Source organism: Panthera leo, chromosome D2 (assembly GCF_018350215.1).
Source record: "Panthera leo isolate Ple1 chromosome D2, P.leo_Ple1_pat1.1, whole genome shotgun sequence".
NCBI classification, from domain to species: domain Eukaryota; kingdom Metazoa; phylum Chordata; class Mammalia; order Carnivora; family Felidae; genus Panthera; species Panthera leo.
In genome coordinates this window covers 77635646-77648516 of record NC_056689.1, presented here as the reverse complement: position 1 = coordinate 77648516, position 12871 = coordinate 77635646, and the positions used below count along the sequence as shown (strand labels likewise).

Below are 12871 nucleotides of genomic sequence, written 5' to 3'. Positions count from 1 at the left end.
TGGTGTGTGCTGTGTAGCAGGCAGAGACGCACAAGTGCTCCCAACTGGAGTTTGTTGTCACTGCTGATGCGCCCGTTGCAGTGTTCCAGCTCAAGCAGCAAGTTAGGGCTGACCTCCGGCTGCTCTGAGGTCAAGGATGGTGAATGGACTCACGTCTGGTACTTTCCATCCACAAATGATACAAATATGGTGCTCTGGTTTGAAGGTCTCCCCAGAACCCCTATGTTGAATCTTAACCCCCAAAAGTGATGGGTATTTGGAAAGTGAGTAGGTTGTGATGGCCCCATTCTAACCATTATAAAGTGACCCCACGGGGCTCCTGAGGGGCTCAGTCGGTTAAGCATCTGACTCTTGCTCAGGTCACAATCTCATGGTTTGTGAGTTCGAGCCCCACATAGGGCTCTGTGCTGACAGTGCAGAGCCTGCTTGGGATTCTCTATCCTCTCTCTCTCAAAATAAAGAAATAAATTAAAAAAAAAAAACAATGTGGCTCCAGAGGCCCCCTCGCCCCTTCCACCATGTGAGGGTCCAGCGAGGAGGCAGCCGTCTGTGAACCAGGAAGCAAGTTATCACCAGCCCCCACCCTGAATGTGCCAGCATCTTGATGTTGGACACCCCTCAGAACTGTGTGCAGTAAACGTCTGCTGTTTGTGAGCCCCCCCGGCCTGTGGTTCTCTGTCACAGCAGCCCGACAGGGGGCCCAAGTTCTGCTGAGATCGCTCGCTGTCCACTAGGAAAGTCACCTGAATGCTTGAGCAGTCCCTTTAACGCCGTTTTATTTTCTTTTATGTAGACACTGGCGAAAGAAAGAAAAATCCCACAGGTTCTTCTGGAAACTGTCAAGACACTGGGAAGATGAATGAAAAACTTGCATAGATTGGAAGGCCCACGGTGTGGATTTTCAAGGCCTAGAAGATGAAACGGAAGAAAGCAAATGGGGCTTTTAGGATGAACACGATTGCTCTCTTGGGGGGGGGAGGCCTTAACAGTGGTGTAAGCAGTCATTCCCAACTCTGGCTGCACACTAGAACTGCCTAAGGAAGGTCTGTAAAGCAAACTTTAAAACATTTAAGTATGACTTAGATACAATAAAGTGCACACATCTTAGGGGTTTGGCTCGGTGAATTTTCACGAGTGAGTACACCTGGGTGACCGCCACGCCGATCACCACAGAGAACATTTCAGGCACCCCCAAAAACCTTCACGTTCCCTCCTGGCCAATATCCTGGCGCCCCCCCCCTCCCTGCCCCCACCTCCACAAGGGGAAATTGTGGTTCTGATTTCTGACATCGCAGAGAATAACTTGGGAAGCTTTAAACAACACTGATGTCGGGCCCCACTGCGGAATACATCGCCTGAGGAGCTGGGTGGCGCGCAGGCCCGTGGACCTCGCGAGGAGCCCAGCGTGCTGATTTCTGATGCGCAGCCGGGACAGGGAAGGACCCCCTGGCTTAAAGCTGAGTCCCACTCCCTGCGGGACACCCAGGGTGGCCCCTGGACCTCCTGAAATTCACGCTCAGAGTTCCTCCTAGGACTACAGACAGGCTCTCTGGCAGACTTTGGATTTTACCCGTCAGGAGCCAGGCCAGGTACAGAATCCACCCGGATGCTCGTGCCGGCCACTGAGCCAGGTGGGCCAGGCCACGGATCTTGGGGCACGTCGCAGGGGATGTCCAGGCAACAGCGGAGGCGATGGTGGCAGGCACACTCCACCAAACCTCCCCTCCTCCCAAAACAGGACCCTTTGACATTTACAAACTGGATCTGGCGTGATAGTGATAGCTTTCCACACCCTCAGCTTTTTATTCTAGGTTTCTCTTGAGCGTGTTGTGGAGCTGTGACCGTCTATTAAGAAAGCGAGCAAGGGGCGCCTGGGTGGCGCAGTCGGTTAAGCGTCCGACTTCAGCCAGGTCACGATCTCGCGGTCCGTGAGTTCGAGCCCCGCGTCAGGCTCTGGGCTGATGGCTCGGAGCCTGGAGCCTGTTTCCGATTCTGTGTCTCCCTCTCTCTCTGCCCCTCCCCCGTTCATGCTCTGTCTCTCTCTGTCCCAAAAATAAATAAAAAATGTTGAAAAAAAAAAAATTAAAAAAAAAAGAAAGCGAGCAAGCTTCCCCTGTGGACCACTGGAGATGGAAAGCCAGTGATCGCCCAAAAAAAGGAGTGGTGGAGAGAAAGTGCAAAAAAAGACATAAAAGAGAAAAGAAGTCAAAGGCAAACACTCACGTGGCTTTTGCAGGACGGCTTGGAGAACCCAAACTTCTGGGTGATCTGGTTGGTCCTGAACTCCTGCCACTGGCCGTCCACCAGGGTCTGGGCTCTGATCTCGTACTTCACCAGGCGTTCCGCCCGCAGGCTGACGGGGCCGTGCTCGCAGACCACGTCACTGTGCCTCACTCTCTGCAAGGAGGGTGACCCACCTTAGGTGGAACTGAAACTGGGGTGACCCAGAGTTAGCAAAACGTGGTCCGTCGACTCTCCCGTGTAAGGTGTGCGGAGAGCAAGGGGGTGCTCCCCGCAGCCCCGCCTCCTGAGAACGGCTGCCACTGCTGAATCAGCTCGCATCTGACCCCCCGCCCAAAACCACCGGCAGACAGACTGGGGTCTGGCGAGCCCAGAAAAATGTCACTAAGTCAGGCTGTACCGAATTGGAAGGTCTTCACTATCGCCTTGCCAGGATTTAAAAACCAATGGAGCGTGCACACGGGTATTTCGAGGGGTGTTGTTACATAATTCATCTGCATCCAGTAAATTCCATCATGTAGGGAAATGCCTGAGTCACTGAAGACAAGAACTGACCCAAGGAAGAGATGTGACTCACTCGAGGGCATGGAAGGAGGTAGCGGCGAAGCTGGGGCTGAAGCTCAGGTTTCTGCAGGCGTGCATGTATCCATTTACCTGCTCACAATACAAACGTACCTCCCCGTGTTCCGGGTACTGTGATTAGTGGTGATAACAAAAAGACTAATGAGATACGGTTTCTCAAGGAGCTTGATGCCTTAGAGACTTACAAGGCAAATCCTAAGGGGAACATAGCGGTCCCTGATGATAGTGGTCACTGTCATTGTCGGTGTCATCATATAGTGCCTTATGCATCAGTCCCTGTTCCACATGCTTTGCACAAATGAACACAGTAATACTGCCCACAACCAAGTCAGGTAGGTCCTATTACCTTCCCCATCTCAAGGCTCAGGAAGCCGGACATGGGGAGGCTCACGGGCTTGTCAACATCATGGGGCTCACCAGGCAGCTTGACTTCGACTCTGCTCTAAAACACAGCACTCCTCCAAAAGCCTGTAGCAAGAGCACTGAGGCGAATCCCTCTGTCCTCCTGAATTCACCAGTGTCCTGTCCACCGCCCTGCTTTGCCTCTCTAAACAAGACTGTTCCCTCTTCCCTCCACTGAAGAATGATCATCTGTAAAGCATCGCCCATCACGCAGGAACAGAAGACGAACTGGGCCCCAAACGTAGAGTCGGAGTCTAGAACGGAACCCCAACTTTGCCAATAGGGGCCATATGGACCCTCAAACCTCCCAAGGTTGTAAAAATCAAATGGCCTCACATGTATGAACATAATTAGCAGTAGGCTTACAACACGTTTCGTATTCATCATTAGCTAATGATTGATCAATTATTATTAATTTCGTATGAATTGACTCTGGATCTAAAAGACTGTTTCAGAGACACAACTTTCCTGTGCGCTGTCCTTCTTACCTGCATGTAAAAACTGTAAGAGGTAGTATCATGTCTGACTCCCTTTATCTCAAAGAAGAATCCGTATATGGCAATCACTTCCGAATGAGTTGTATACTCCTAAGTTGGGAAGGATAAACAAACAACAAAGTGACAGGGAAAGAAACCTTCTGTATTCAAAGGCAAGAGGACACAGAAAAAGCAAATTCTAGCTGAAACAGAAGCGACTAATTTGACACACAAAAGTGACTAATTAAAACACAACAGCAATTTTAGCTCAGGAAGGGCCGAACAAACTGTAGTGACTTCACAAACCCCATGGGTTGTACTCAGTGATGATCTTAACTGCTCTACACATCCTCTAGTGGGGAGAAGGATGAGTTAGGCATGTTCTTAGATAATCTGTGGCCTGCGGACCTATGAAGCAAAGCATTTGCTCCAATTTGGATGGGCCTAAAAGATATTCCATATTCATGGTATTGCAAGGTGTCCTCCTGGCCCCTGCGGTGTGTGGTCTGTCCACTTAGGCAGGTGTAGGCAAGTGAGGTGTAGACCCAGCCCATCCAGGCCTGACCCAGAGGGGAGTCTTTGATGATAGATTCAGAGCCCCGAGTCCCTGAAACACAACTTCTTTTGAGATCACTACTGGAGTGGCTTTCAACAACTGAGTACAGCAATTGCTTGGACAGCTGTGCCCATCCCAGGGAACCCAAGACAGAATGCAGCCACTAGCCCTGCATACACCCCTGGTGGCTGAGTGCCCACATACCTTGCAGCCAAGTTCCCTGACCCACTCTGCTTTGATTTGGGGGACCCATGAAAATACCCGCCCAGAATAGCTTCCCCTTTGTAACTGCCAACACAGGCTTGGAGTGGAATCTCTCCCGGAACTGTTGGCAAGTCTTGATGTTTGCAGGGAAGAGAACGGCCAATTCATCCCAGCTTGCCCAGGCCTTTCCTGGTTTCAGAACTGAAAGTCCTGCTTCCCAGGGAAACTCCTCCATCCCCGAAAAACGAGGACAGCTGGTCCCCCTCAAGGAGAAATTTTGGATGTGCACATCAGATAAATGAATGGCCTGTCCCAGGCCCCTGTCTTGCGAATTGTTTTTCCCAGGGTGTGGTGGGAACATGCAGAAGAGACATGACTATTTTCTTTTCTTCCCTGGCCTTCCTAACAGAGGTAAGAAGTGATTATACAAATGTCCTTAGCCAAGCCTGGGAGAAAACGGTCCTTCCCCTTGCTTGGGCCCAGGGGTCTGTACCTGGTTAAAGAGCATCCCGAATCTCACGGCCTGGGTGGTAAGATCTTTAACGTGGGCCATGTCACCCCCACTCTCCAGCTGAAAGACAGGTGCACACAGTTCACTGGCAATCTGACCCTGGGACACGAGCATCTCTCCCCATCTCTGCGTCAGTTCATTGATCCCACAGCCCCCACCATGCTTGATAGATAGCTCTGTCTCTGGATCCCACACTTGGCCATGGATCCAGTCTGCAGTATTTGTCGACGCCGACTATGTGCCAGGTACTGTGCTTAATGCTTTCAGAGAACGAGAGATGAGAACAAGAAAAATTCCTGAGAATTTTCCCCGGGTAAATAAAATGTGCACATAAATAGCCTGATTGTGATGCAGAGAATGATCACGCCCATAAAGTCACAAGCGTGATCCCACATGGCGGGCTCCATGACATGGCGGGATCCCACAAGGGGCAAAAGGAAGGAGGTGGGCCAGGTCAGAAGAACATGAAGAGGGTGTGTGGGGGGGGAGGGGAACTTCCTGAGGTGTCCAGCCCCAAGGACTGTCTCCCGCCTCCATTGTGCTCTGTTAGAGCACAGTTCTGAGTTACGTCCCAGAGAGGCTCGGTTCCATGGAGTCATTATCTGTTGTGCAGGGGCACCGGGCGCTGTGGTTTGCACATTACAATAGGTATTTGTTGGGCTGAATTGAATTTTAACTAGTGACTCATAAATCTTCGGAACTCAAACACTGCCCCACTTCATCTCTAAAAATGCACAATTGGAAACACAAGAACTGCAACAGTTGGCATAGGACAATTCACAAAGGGGGAAATGCCACTTGGAAAAATATCCGTATTTCCCAGTAATAAAGGGAATGCATATTGAGAAATGAGATTTCGTTGTTTGCCTCTCATTTGACAAACGGGATCTGAGATAAAAACGCCCAATTTGCTGAGCATGTACGAAGTGAAGCAAGCTCATTCATTACGGGGGGAAGAGCGTTTTGGTCCCAAACTGTTACCACATATCAAGAACAAAAATGAACATTCCTTTTTTGGGCCAGTATTTTCTGTTCTTGACAGTCTCCTGCAAGAAAGTAATTCTAAGGATAGTAAAATAAACCATCACGTGCAAATATGTTCAGCCTACAGCCATGTCTAAGAGTTAACAAATAGGAGCGTGGCAAATTTTCTGCACTAAAAGAGAGGCAAAGTAGTGTTGTTTATATAGCAGATGTTCTTGGTGGAAGAGTTTGCGGCCAGTAAAACACAACTAGTAGTGGTTGTAGGTTGTCTTTGGGTGATGGGTCTGACGGGTATGTCTTTTCTTTCATTCAGTTTCTCTGCATTTAAAAAATGTCATGGGAATGCAAGCTGGTGAAGCCACTCTGGAAAACGGTATGGAGGTTCCTCAAAAAACTAAAAATAGAACTACCCTATGACCCAGCAATAGCACTACTAGGCATTGATCCACGGGATACAGGTGTGCTCTTTCGAAGGGACACATGCACCCCCATGTTTATAGCAGCACTATCAACAACAGCCAAAGTATGGAAAGAGCCCGAATGTCCAACGATGGATGAATGGATAAAGAGGATGTGATTTATACACACAATGGAGTATTACTCGGCAATCAAAAAGAATGAAATCTTGCCATTTGCAACTACGTGGATGGAACTGGAGGGTATTATGCTAAGCGAAATTAGTCAGAGAAAGACAAAAATCATGACTTCACTCGTATGAGGACTTTAAGAGACAAGACAGATGAACATAAGGGAAGGGAAACAAAAAGAATATAAAAACGGAGGGGGACAAAGCATAAGAGACTCACAAATATGGAGAAGAAACTGAGGGTTACTGGAGGGAGGGTGAGAGGGGGGAGGGGCTACATGGGTCAGGGGCACTAAGGAATCTACTCCTGAAGTCATTGTTGCACTGGATGCTAACTAATTTGGATGTAAATTAAAAAAAAAAAATTAATAAAAAAAATTTCAGTAACAAGCACAGGTTACGTGTGTGTCCATGGGGGGGGCAGGGCTGGGCCAGGAGGGCGGGGCAGCCAGTGGTCCCAGACCCCCCCCTCACTCTCCAGGTCAACAGTGCACATGCCCGCACATGCCCGAAGCACCTGGCTCCGCCCAAGCCTCCTCCCTCCGCGCCCCCCCCCCCCCCAGGCTTGAATCTCTCCACTCCCCTGAAGGAGGAGCCAGAAACATCCCGACCTCAAAGGCTCAGAGGTTTCAAATGCAAAACACGTCTCCAGAGAAAGCCAGGTCAGAAAAGCAATAAATTTCAATAATTGTTTCCTTGCTGAGCTGGCAACTCACTGCGTGGTAATGGTTGGCTGTAACCCGGATCAGCCAGGACTCCGGGAAGAAGTTAATGTGCCTTAACTCCTCCAGATTTTTGCCTTGGAAGAAACACAAAGAGAACATTTTTATAGATTTATTCATAACAGAGCCGCAGAAGTCTGATTTGCAGAGAGAAAAAGGAGGAAGTCAAGGGTTGAGGATTAGAGGGCCTGGCCAGGGCCCCCCGGGGGTCACAAGGTGCGTGGAGCCCAGATGGACCGGCACAGAGCACTTTCCCCCAGAGTGTTCAAGGCCCCCTGGCCGAAATCCTGCCCAGGAAGGGAGGGCTGAGTTCGGATCATCAGTGTCTCTGGGAGCGTCTAGAAGCAACTTGGACAAAACTACCTGGGGTCCATCAACCATTCCTGGGTTTTAAAGCTATGCGTTTTATCTGGATAATTGGAAATGGCTTTGAAAACTTTCCCAAATGTGCTTTTATTCACAAAGGTCTGGGAGGGGGGGCACCCGGGCAGCCCCAAAACACACTCCCCAGGGGGCTTCCTCCTCTTTCCAAGTCACAGATGCCTTCCCCCAGGCCCAGCGCAGGAGGCTGAGAAAGCCAGGTCTGGCGCACAGACCCGGAGTCTCCTCCCCAACCACGGAGCAAGTGACCTGGAGGGGACGCCGCTCTAAGATGCAGGGCACGTGGCTAGATGACAATAACACAGCCCTTGGAGGCTGCACATACTTTCCCAATCCATAAGTCCCTTCATCCAATATCATATTTCACGGAAGCTCTGACTATCCCCCATTTTACAGACTGGGACACTGAGACCAGGCAGTTATGTGACTTTCCCAAAGTCACACAACTTGGAGGTGACCATGCCATATCCTAGCTGATTCCTTTGGAAAGGCCTGTGGGGTATTTCCTGGGAGTTGCTGAGGGTGGCGCGGGTCCCCAAGGGCCTTCCCAGATGCACTCACTCAGGCAGGGCTTACCTTTGATGATGCCGTGCAGGCGCAGGCAAAGGAAAAGTGGCACCAAGCTCTGTCCCGTGTCCTGATCCAGAAAGGAATTCTTCCTGGAGAAGCTGAGCAGAGGTGCAAAGAGGAACAAGAGACTGTCATTAAACCTCCTTTCTGGAATTGGCGAGGGCTAACGAGAGTCACGTCAAAGAGACTAGTGGTTTCACCCGTCAGGGGTAGATGTGCTTGGTTCTCTCTGGATGGGTGAGGCGTGCGGAAGCAGAGGGCAGCTGGGACAGCCTGGGTGAAGGCTGACCCCACAGGTGATAACGAGACACTGGTCCTAGTCCCTTGCCATCCATTGCCACACTACGTACAGAGCAGGTGCACAGCACATACTGATGAAGTAAGTGACTGGCGGTAACATATGTTACTTTATGGAGGGTTTCAAGATACATTTTCTCACTTGAGCCTCACAAACTTCTTGCGGGCCAGACAGGGCAGGTGTCATGGGCTCCATTTTACAGATGAAAAAACAAAGGCTCAGTTAGGACTTGAACGCAGGACTTTGTACTCCTCCTCTACACAAGCTGCCCTTTCAATAGTGACCAACTTAGGTCCTTCAAAAGTGCCTTCCGGTAGGGTTAAAAAGAAGGAAAGCGGGTGACGAATTTCAGTAGCTGTTCTGCAGTTACCGTCGGTACTAAGCTCCAGTTAATTTCCATCCGTGCTGAAGGTCAGGGCTGGGTTGAGATCAGATTCCCTTTGCGAACACGCATACACGCGGACACACATTCACCATTCTTGTTTTGCAACAACTTGCTTCGTCACGTTTCATCAATGGGGACAACGGGAGTAATTTTTCTGAGTCCCTTTGGAAACGCAAAGTCATTCCCTCAAGGCAGATCCGTATGAGACCAGCCAAGGGCGCCCGCAGATTATTTTTCCATGAATCAAGAGTGATGTTCAAATCACACCCTGTCTCAGCCAGACTGAACGCACCATTCTGCTAAGGACCATTTGCTTTCAGAAGTCCTAGGAATTTCTGGGACCCTCCGTGTCCGCGGTCCCAGGAGCTAGTTTAGGGATGCTGAGGCGCGTGGGGTGGGAGAGGGGCACAAAGACAAATGAGTTGATTCAATTCAGTGATTATTTGTTAGATGCCACTGGGTGCCAGTCTCTGGTGGTAGACAGATCAGGCGTAAATAAAGGAATGCTGATGCTTTCAGGCACAGTACAGTTCTACTGATCCCGGAACCCGCCCTCCGTCAGCCTGCGCACATGTAGCTGGGCTAGCGTAGGCCGGGCCGGTACCCAGAGAACGTGATGTCTTCATCACGAGTGATGTCTTCATCACGAAGCGAGTGGACGGATAAGACTCGCTTGTTCCCTTTCCTGCCTCTCTCTCACCATTTAACGGAGGAACAAGCTAGGTGACATCGTACTGGGTGTAGGTGTCACGGAGGGAAGAAGGGGCCGAGCTGGCACAGTCCCCTCCAGCCGAGTGCTCTAGGGAATGAGCCTGCGTCCCCGGCAAGGGCACCTACGTTCTGGTACTGCCCTAAGAAGGGAGCACTTGCTGGAGCTGATGGTTAGAGACACTTTCAGCCCAGAAAGCTGAACGGTTGAGGACAGCACGTCCCCTGCGACTCAGAAGCCCCCAGGCACCAACCCTGCAGCTTTGTGGGACGGCTGCTGGGAGGGTACAGGAAGCCAAGCCGCAGAGTCTCCCTGGAAGAGGCGCTCGGACCCGACAGCCCATCAGCCAGGAGCTCTCCCGACAGACCTCCCTTCCCAGAGGATTCGGGAAGGAGCTTTGTGGAGACAGGTGATCGGACTTTAAGATCCCTCTGGGTCACAGGAAAGTGGCACCGATGGTGGCTGACTTACGAGGTCATGAGTCTGCTCATCTGTTGTCTAATCATGCTTCCGTGAGCTGGGACTAGCTTCCGGTCCTGGACCAGCTGGCCATCAGTCACGTGACTGAGCCTCCCCGAGCTCCAATCTCCTTCTCTGTCAAGTGGGGACAACGGCCACGTGTGCCTCCATGGGTATCAAGGAAGAGTAAAGGTGATGGTGCTGGGCACAGCTTCCGATGCCCCACAGGCACCCCGTACCTCATGATTACCACCACTGTCCTCTCGTCCCTGGGAAAGTGACCTGGACTCAAGCTGTCCAACGGCATGGAGTTGTTTTTGGTGGCATTCATTGTCACTGCCAGCCTCTGAATTGCCCAAGCCTTGGGCCATCCCAGAGGAAGAAGACGGTGGCTTCAGCTGTTGATTTTCTAAAATCTGAAAGCATCGGAGGGATGTGGTCCAGCACCTTGAACCGATGCACACAGCCCTGCCCTTGGAGACGGGTGAGGCCGACTGTTGCAGAGCCAGGACTCTACCTAGGCCTCCTGAGAACAGCTCAGCGCGTTTTCCATCGAACCCGGCTCCTCTCCACCGTCTGAAGGCAGAGGCATCCTCTACTCTCTGGCCCGATGATGGGCTCATTACCCCAACCCAATGTGACAGGAAGCTAACACAAAGCTGGGGGGCCTCTTTGCCTGGCTCTGTTGGTGGGATCAAATGCTGGCCTGGCTTCCCCTGGCACTCGATGCCATCCGGGCAAAGATCCCTTTGGGTTTAGCACTGACTTTTCTGGAACGAACGTCAGGCCATAGTGTCTGCCTCCTACAGGTCTTCAAGAAACGCTTGGGGCATGACCCCTTTGGGGAGGACAGTTCATAGGTCCCTGAGACTGAAAGACATGCCCAGGTTGGCTCTGGGTCCTGCTTTCAAGGGCCCCGGGGACAACCCCCCCCCAGACTTCCTGAAAGGCAATGCCCAGGACAAGTGTCCCTCTGACTGGCACCAGTCGTAATTTTAGAGCTGCTTTTAGCCACAACCTTCTCACTTCCCCCATCCTGTCATCCGTCGGAGTCATTTATCCTTCCTGTGTGTCTGACTCAGGGCCCCATGACCCCAGCACCTCAAATTTTAACCTTAAAATATCCACTTTGGAATTCTGACACATGATATTCCATGGATGAGCCTTGGAGACTTTACACTCAGGGACATAAGCCCAACACGGAAGAACAAATTCTATGGGATTGCACTTACATGAGGTTCCTAGAGGAGTTGAATTTATGGAAGCAGAAGGAGTACTGTGCTTGCCAGGGGCAGGGGGACAGGGAATGGAGACCCGTTAATCGTTCAACGGATAAAGTTTCAGTTTGGAAAGATAAAAACGTTCTGGAGATGGAAGGCAGGGATGGTTGCACCACAGTGTGAATGTACTTAATTGCCACTCAATGACACACATAAAAGTAGTTAAAATGGCAAGTTTTATCTTTTTTTTTAATTAAAAAATTTTTAATGTTTATTTATTTATTTTTGAGAGAGAGAGAGTGCCAGTGGGGGAGGGGCAGAGAGAGAGGGAGACACAGAATCCGAAGCAGGCTCCAGCCTCTGAGTTGTCAGCACACAGCCCGACGTGGGGCTCGAACTCACGAACTGCGAGATCATGACCTGAGCCAAAGTCGGCGGCTTAACCGACGGACGGAGCCACCCGGCGCCCCTAACAAGGCCAATTTTATCTTAATACTTTACTATCATAAAAAAGAACTAGGATTAAAACATTACTTCATTTCTGTGAAAAAATATTTGAAATAGTAGTTTTAAATGTTAAGGTGAAGCGTGAAAAAAAAAACTGCACTCTTTGAGGCAATACCTCGTGATGAGAAGGGCACACGGCTTTTTTCCAGCCGTCCCTCAGTATAGACCTGGGTGCCTTCAGAAAGCCAGCAACCACGAGCCCATCCTCTAGCCTCTTAACCCCACGGTGCGGTAAGTGAAACACTTCTGATGGCCGCTCCCACTGTCACCTATCAGATGTCACTGCCTTTCAGCGCCTCCCGCCAAGGGCCTTTTCTTCGAGTCCGAACGAACTTGCGCCTGATACATGGGTCTTGCTAATGTCCCTGCAGAAAGGTCAGGTTCTCGTCCAAAGACTTCCAGCCGGCTTGTGGCAGGAGCGGGACCCAGACTCAGGGCCACCATCTGCTAACATGCATCTTATTCACTGAACGTATTGTCTGTCTCTGCTTCCGAGGTCGTAAACGCCGCGAAGCTGGGGCTTGGCATCTGTTCTGTTTGCTCTTGTCCTCTCGGCGCCTCTCGCAGGGCCTGGCGCTCAGCCGGCTTGCAATTTGTTGAGTGAATGAATTGGATGAGGAGTCGATCCCGCCAACTCAGCAGCCTCCGTCCTGCCATCCCCTCCCTCCATGCGCCCATGTGTCTGTTCAAGGAACGCCAGCTGTCCCGCCCCAGCGCATGCACGCACACGTGCACACATGCACACACACACACGCACACACGTGTGCACACAGACCAGGCTGCTCCAGGTTGGGTTTCCTGTGCTATGGGCCCCCCTGCTGTTGCCACGCTTATTTGCCGGGTCAAGTCCTACTAGACATTCATTGAGACCCAGTTCGATGTCATCTTGACAAGAAAGTCCGTCCTAACCTTTGCCCGACGGCAGAACTGGGTCTAGAAATCCTGTGTAACGATAACCTTAGCTGCCCTCTGGAGGGACCTCTTGCATTGGACGCTCTACACTTCTTGGGCTCCTTCCACGTCTCTACTCTCATTGAAGATGACACACTGGGTCCGCCCCATTTGGGTGGCAAGCCAA

The 12871-nt window shown here is 51.0% G+C and overlaps 1 protein-coding gene across 3 annotated transcripts in view; it reads right to left on the bottom strand.

The window, feature by feature from the left end:
• Nucleotides 1-759: 759 nt before the first annotated feature.
• The window catches only part of BTBD16 (BTB domain containing 16), a 44981-nt gene continuing 32869 nt past the window's right edge, over nucleotides 760-12871 (bottom strand). For all 3 annotated transcript variants that reach the window (XM_042908961.1, XM_042908962.1, XM_042908963.1), the window contains 6 exons: nucleotides 8222-8313; nucleotides 7259-7341; nucleotides 4955-5032; nucleotides 3714-3812; nucleotides 2224-2397; nucleotides 760-908 (listed from right to left, as the gene is read on the bottom strand). In XM_042908961.1, the coding sequence (XP_042764895.1) occupies nucleotides 840-908; nucleotides 2224-2397; nucleotides 3714-3812; nucleotides 4955-5032; nucleotides 7259-7341; nucleotides 8222-8313 (595 nt within the window). In that variant the 3' untranslated portion in view covers nucleotides 760-839. The remainder of the gene's footprint in view (nucleotides 909-2223; nucleotides 2398-3713; nucleotides 3813-4954; nucleotides 5033-7258; nucleotides 7342-8221; nucleotides 8314-12871) is intronic.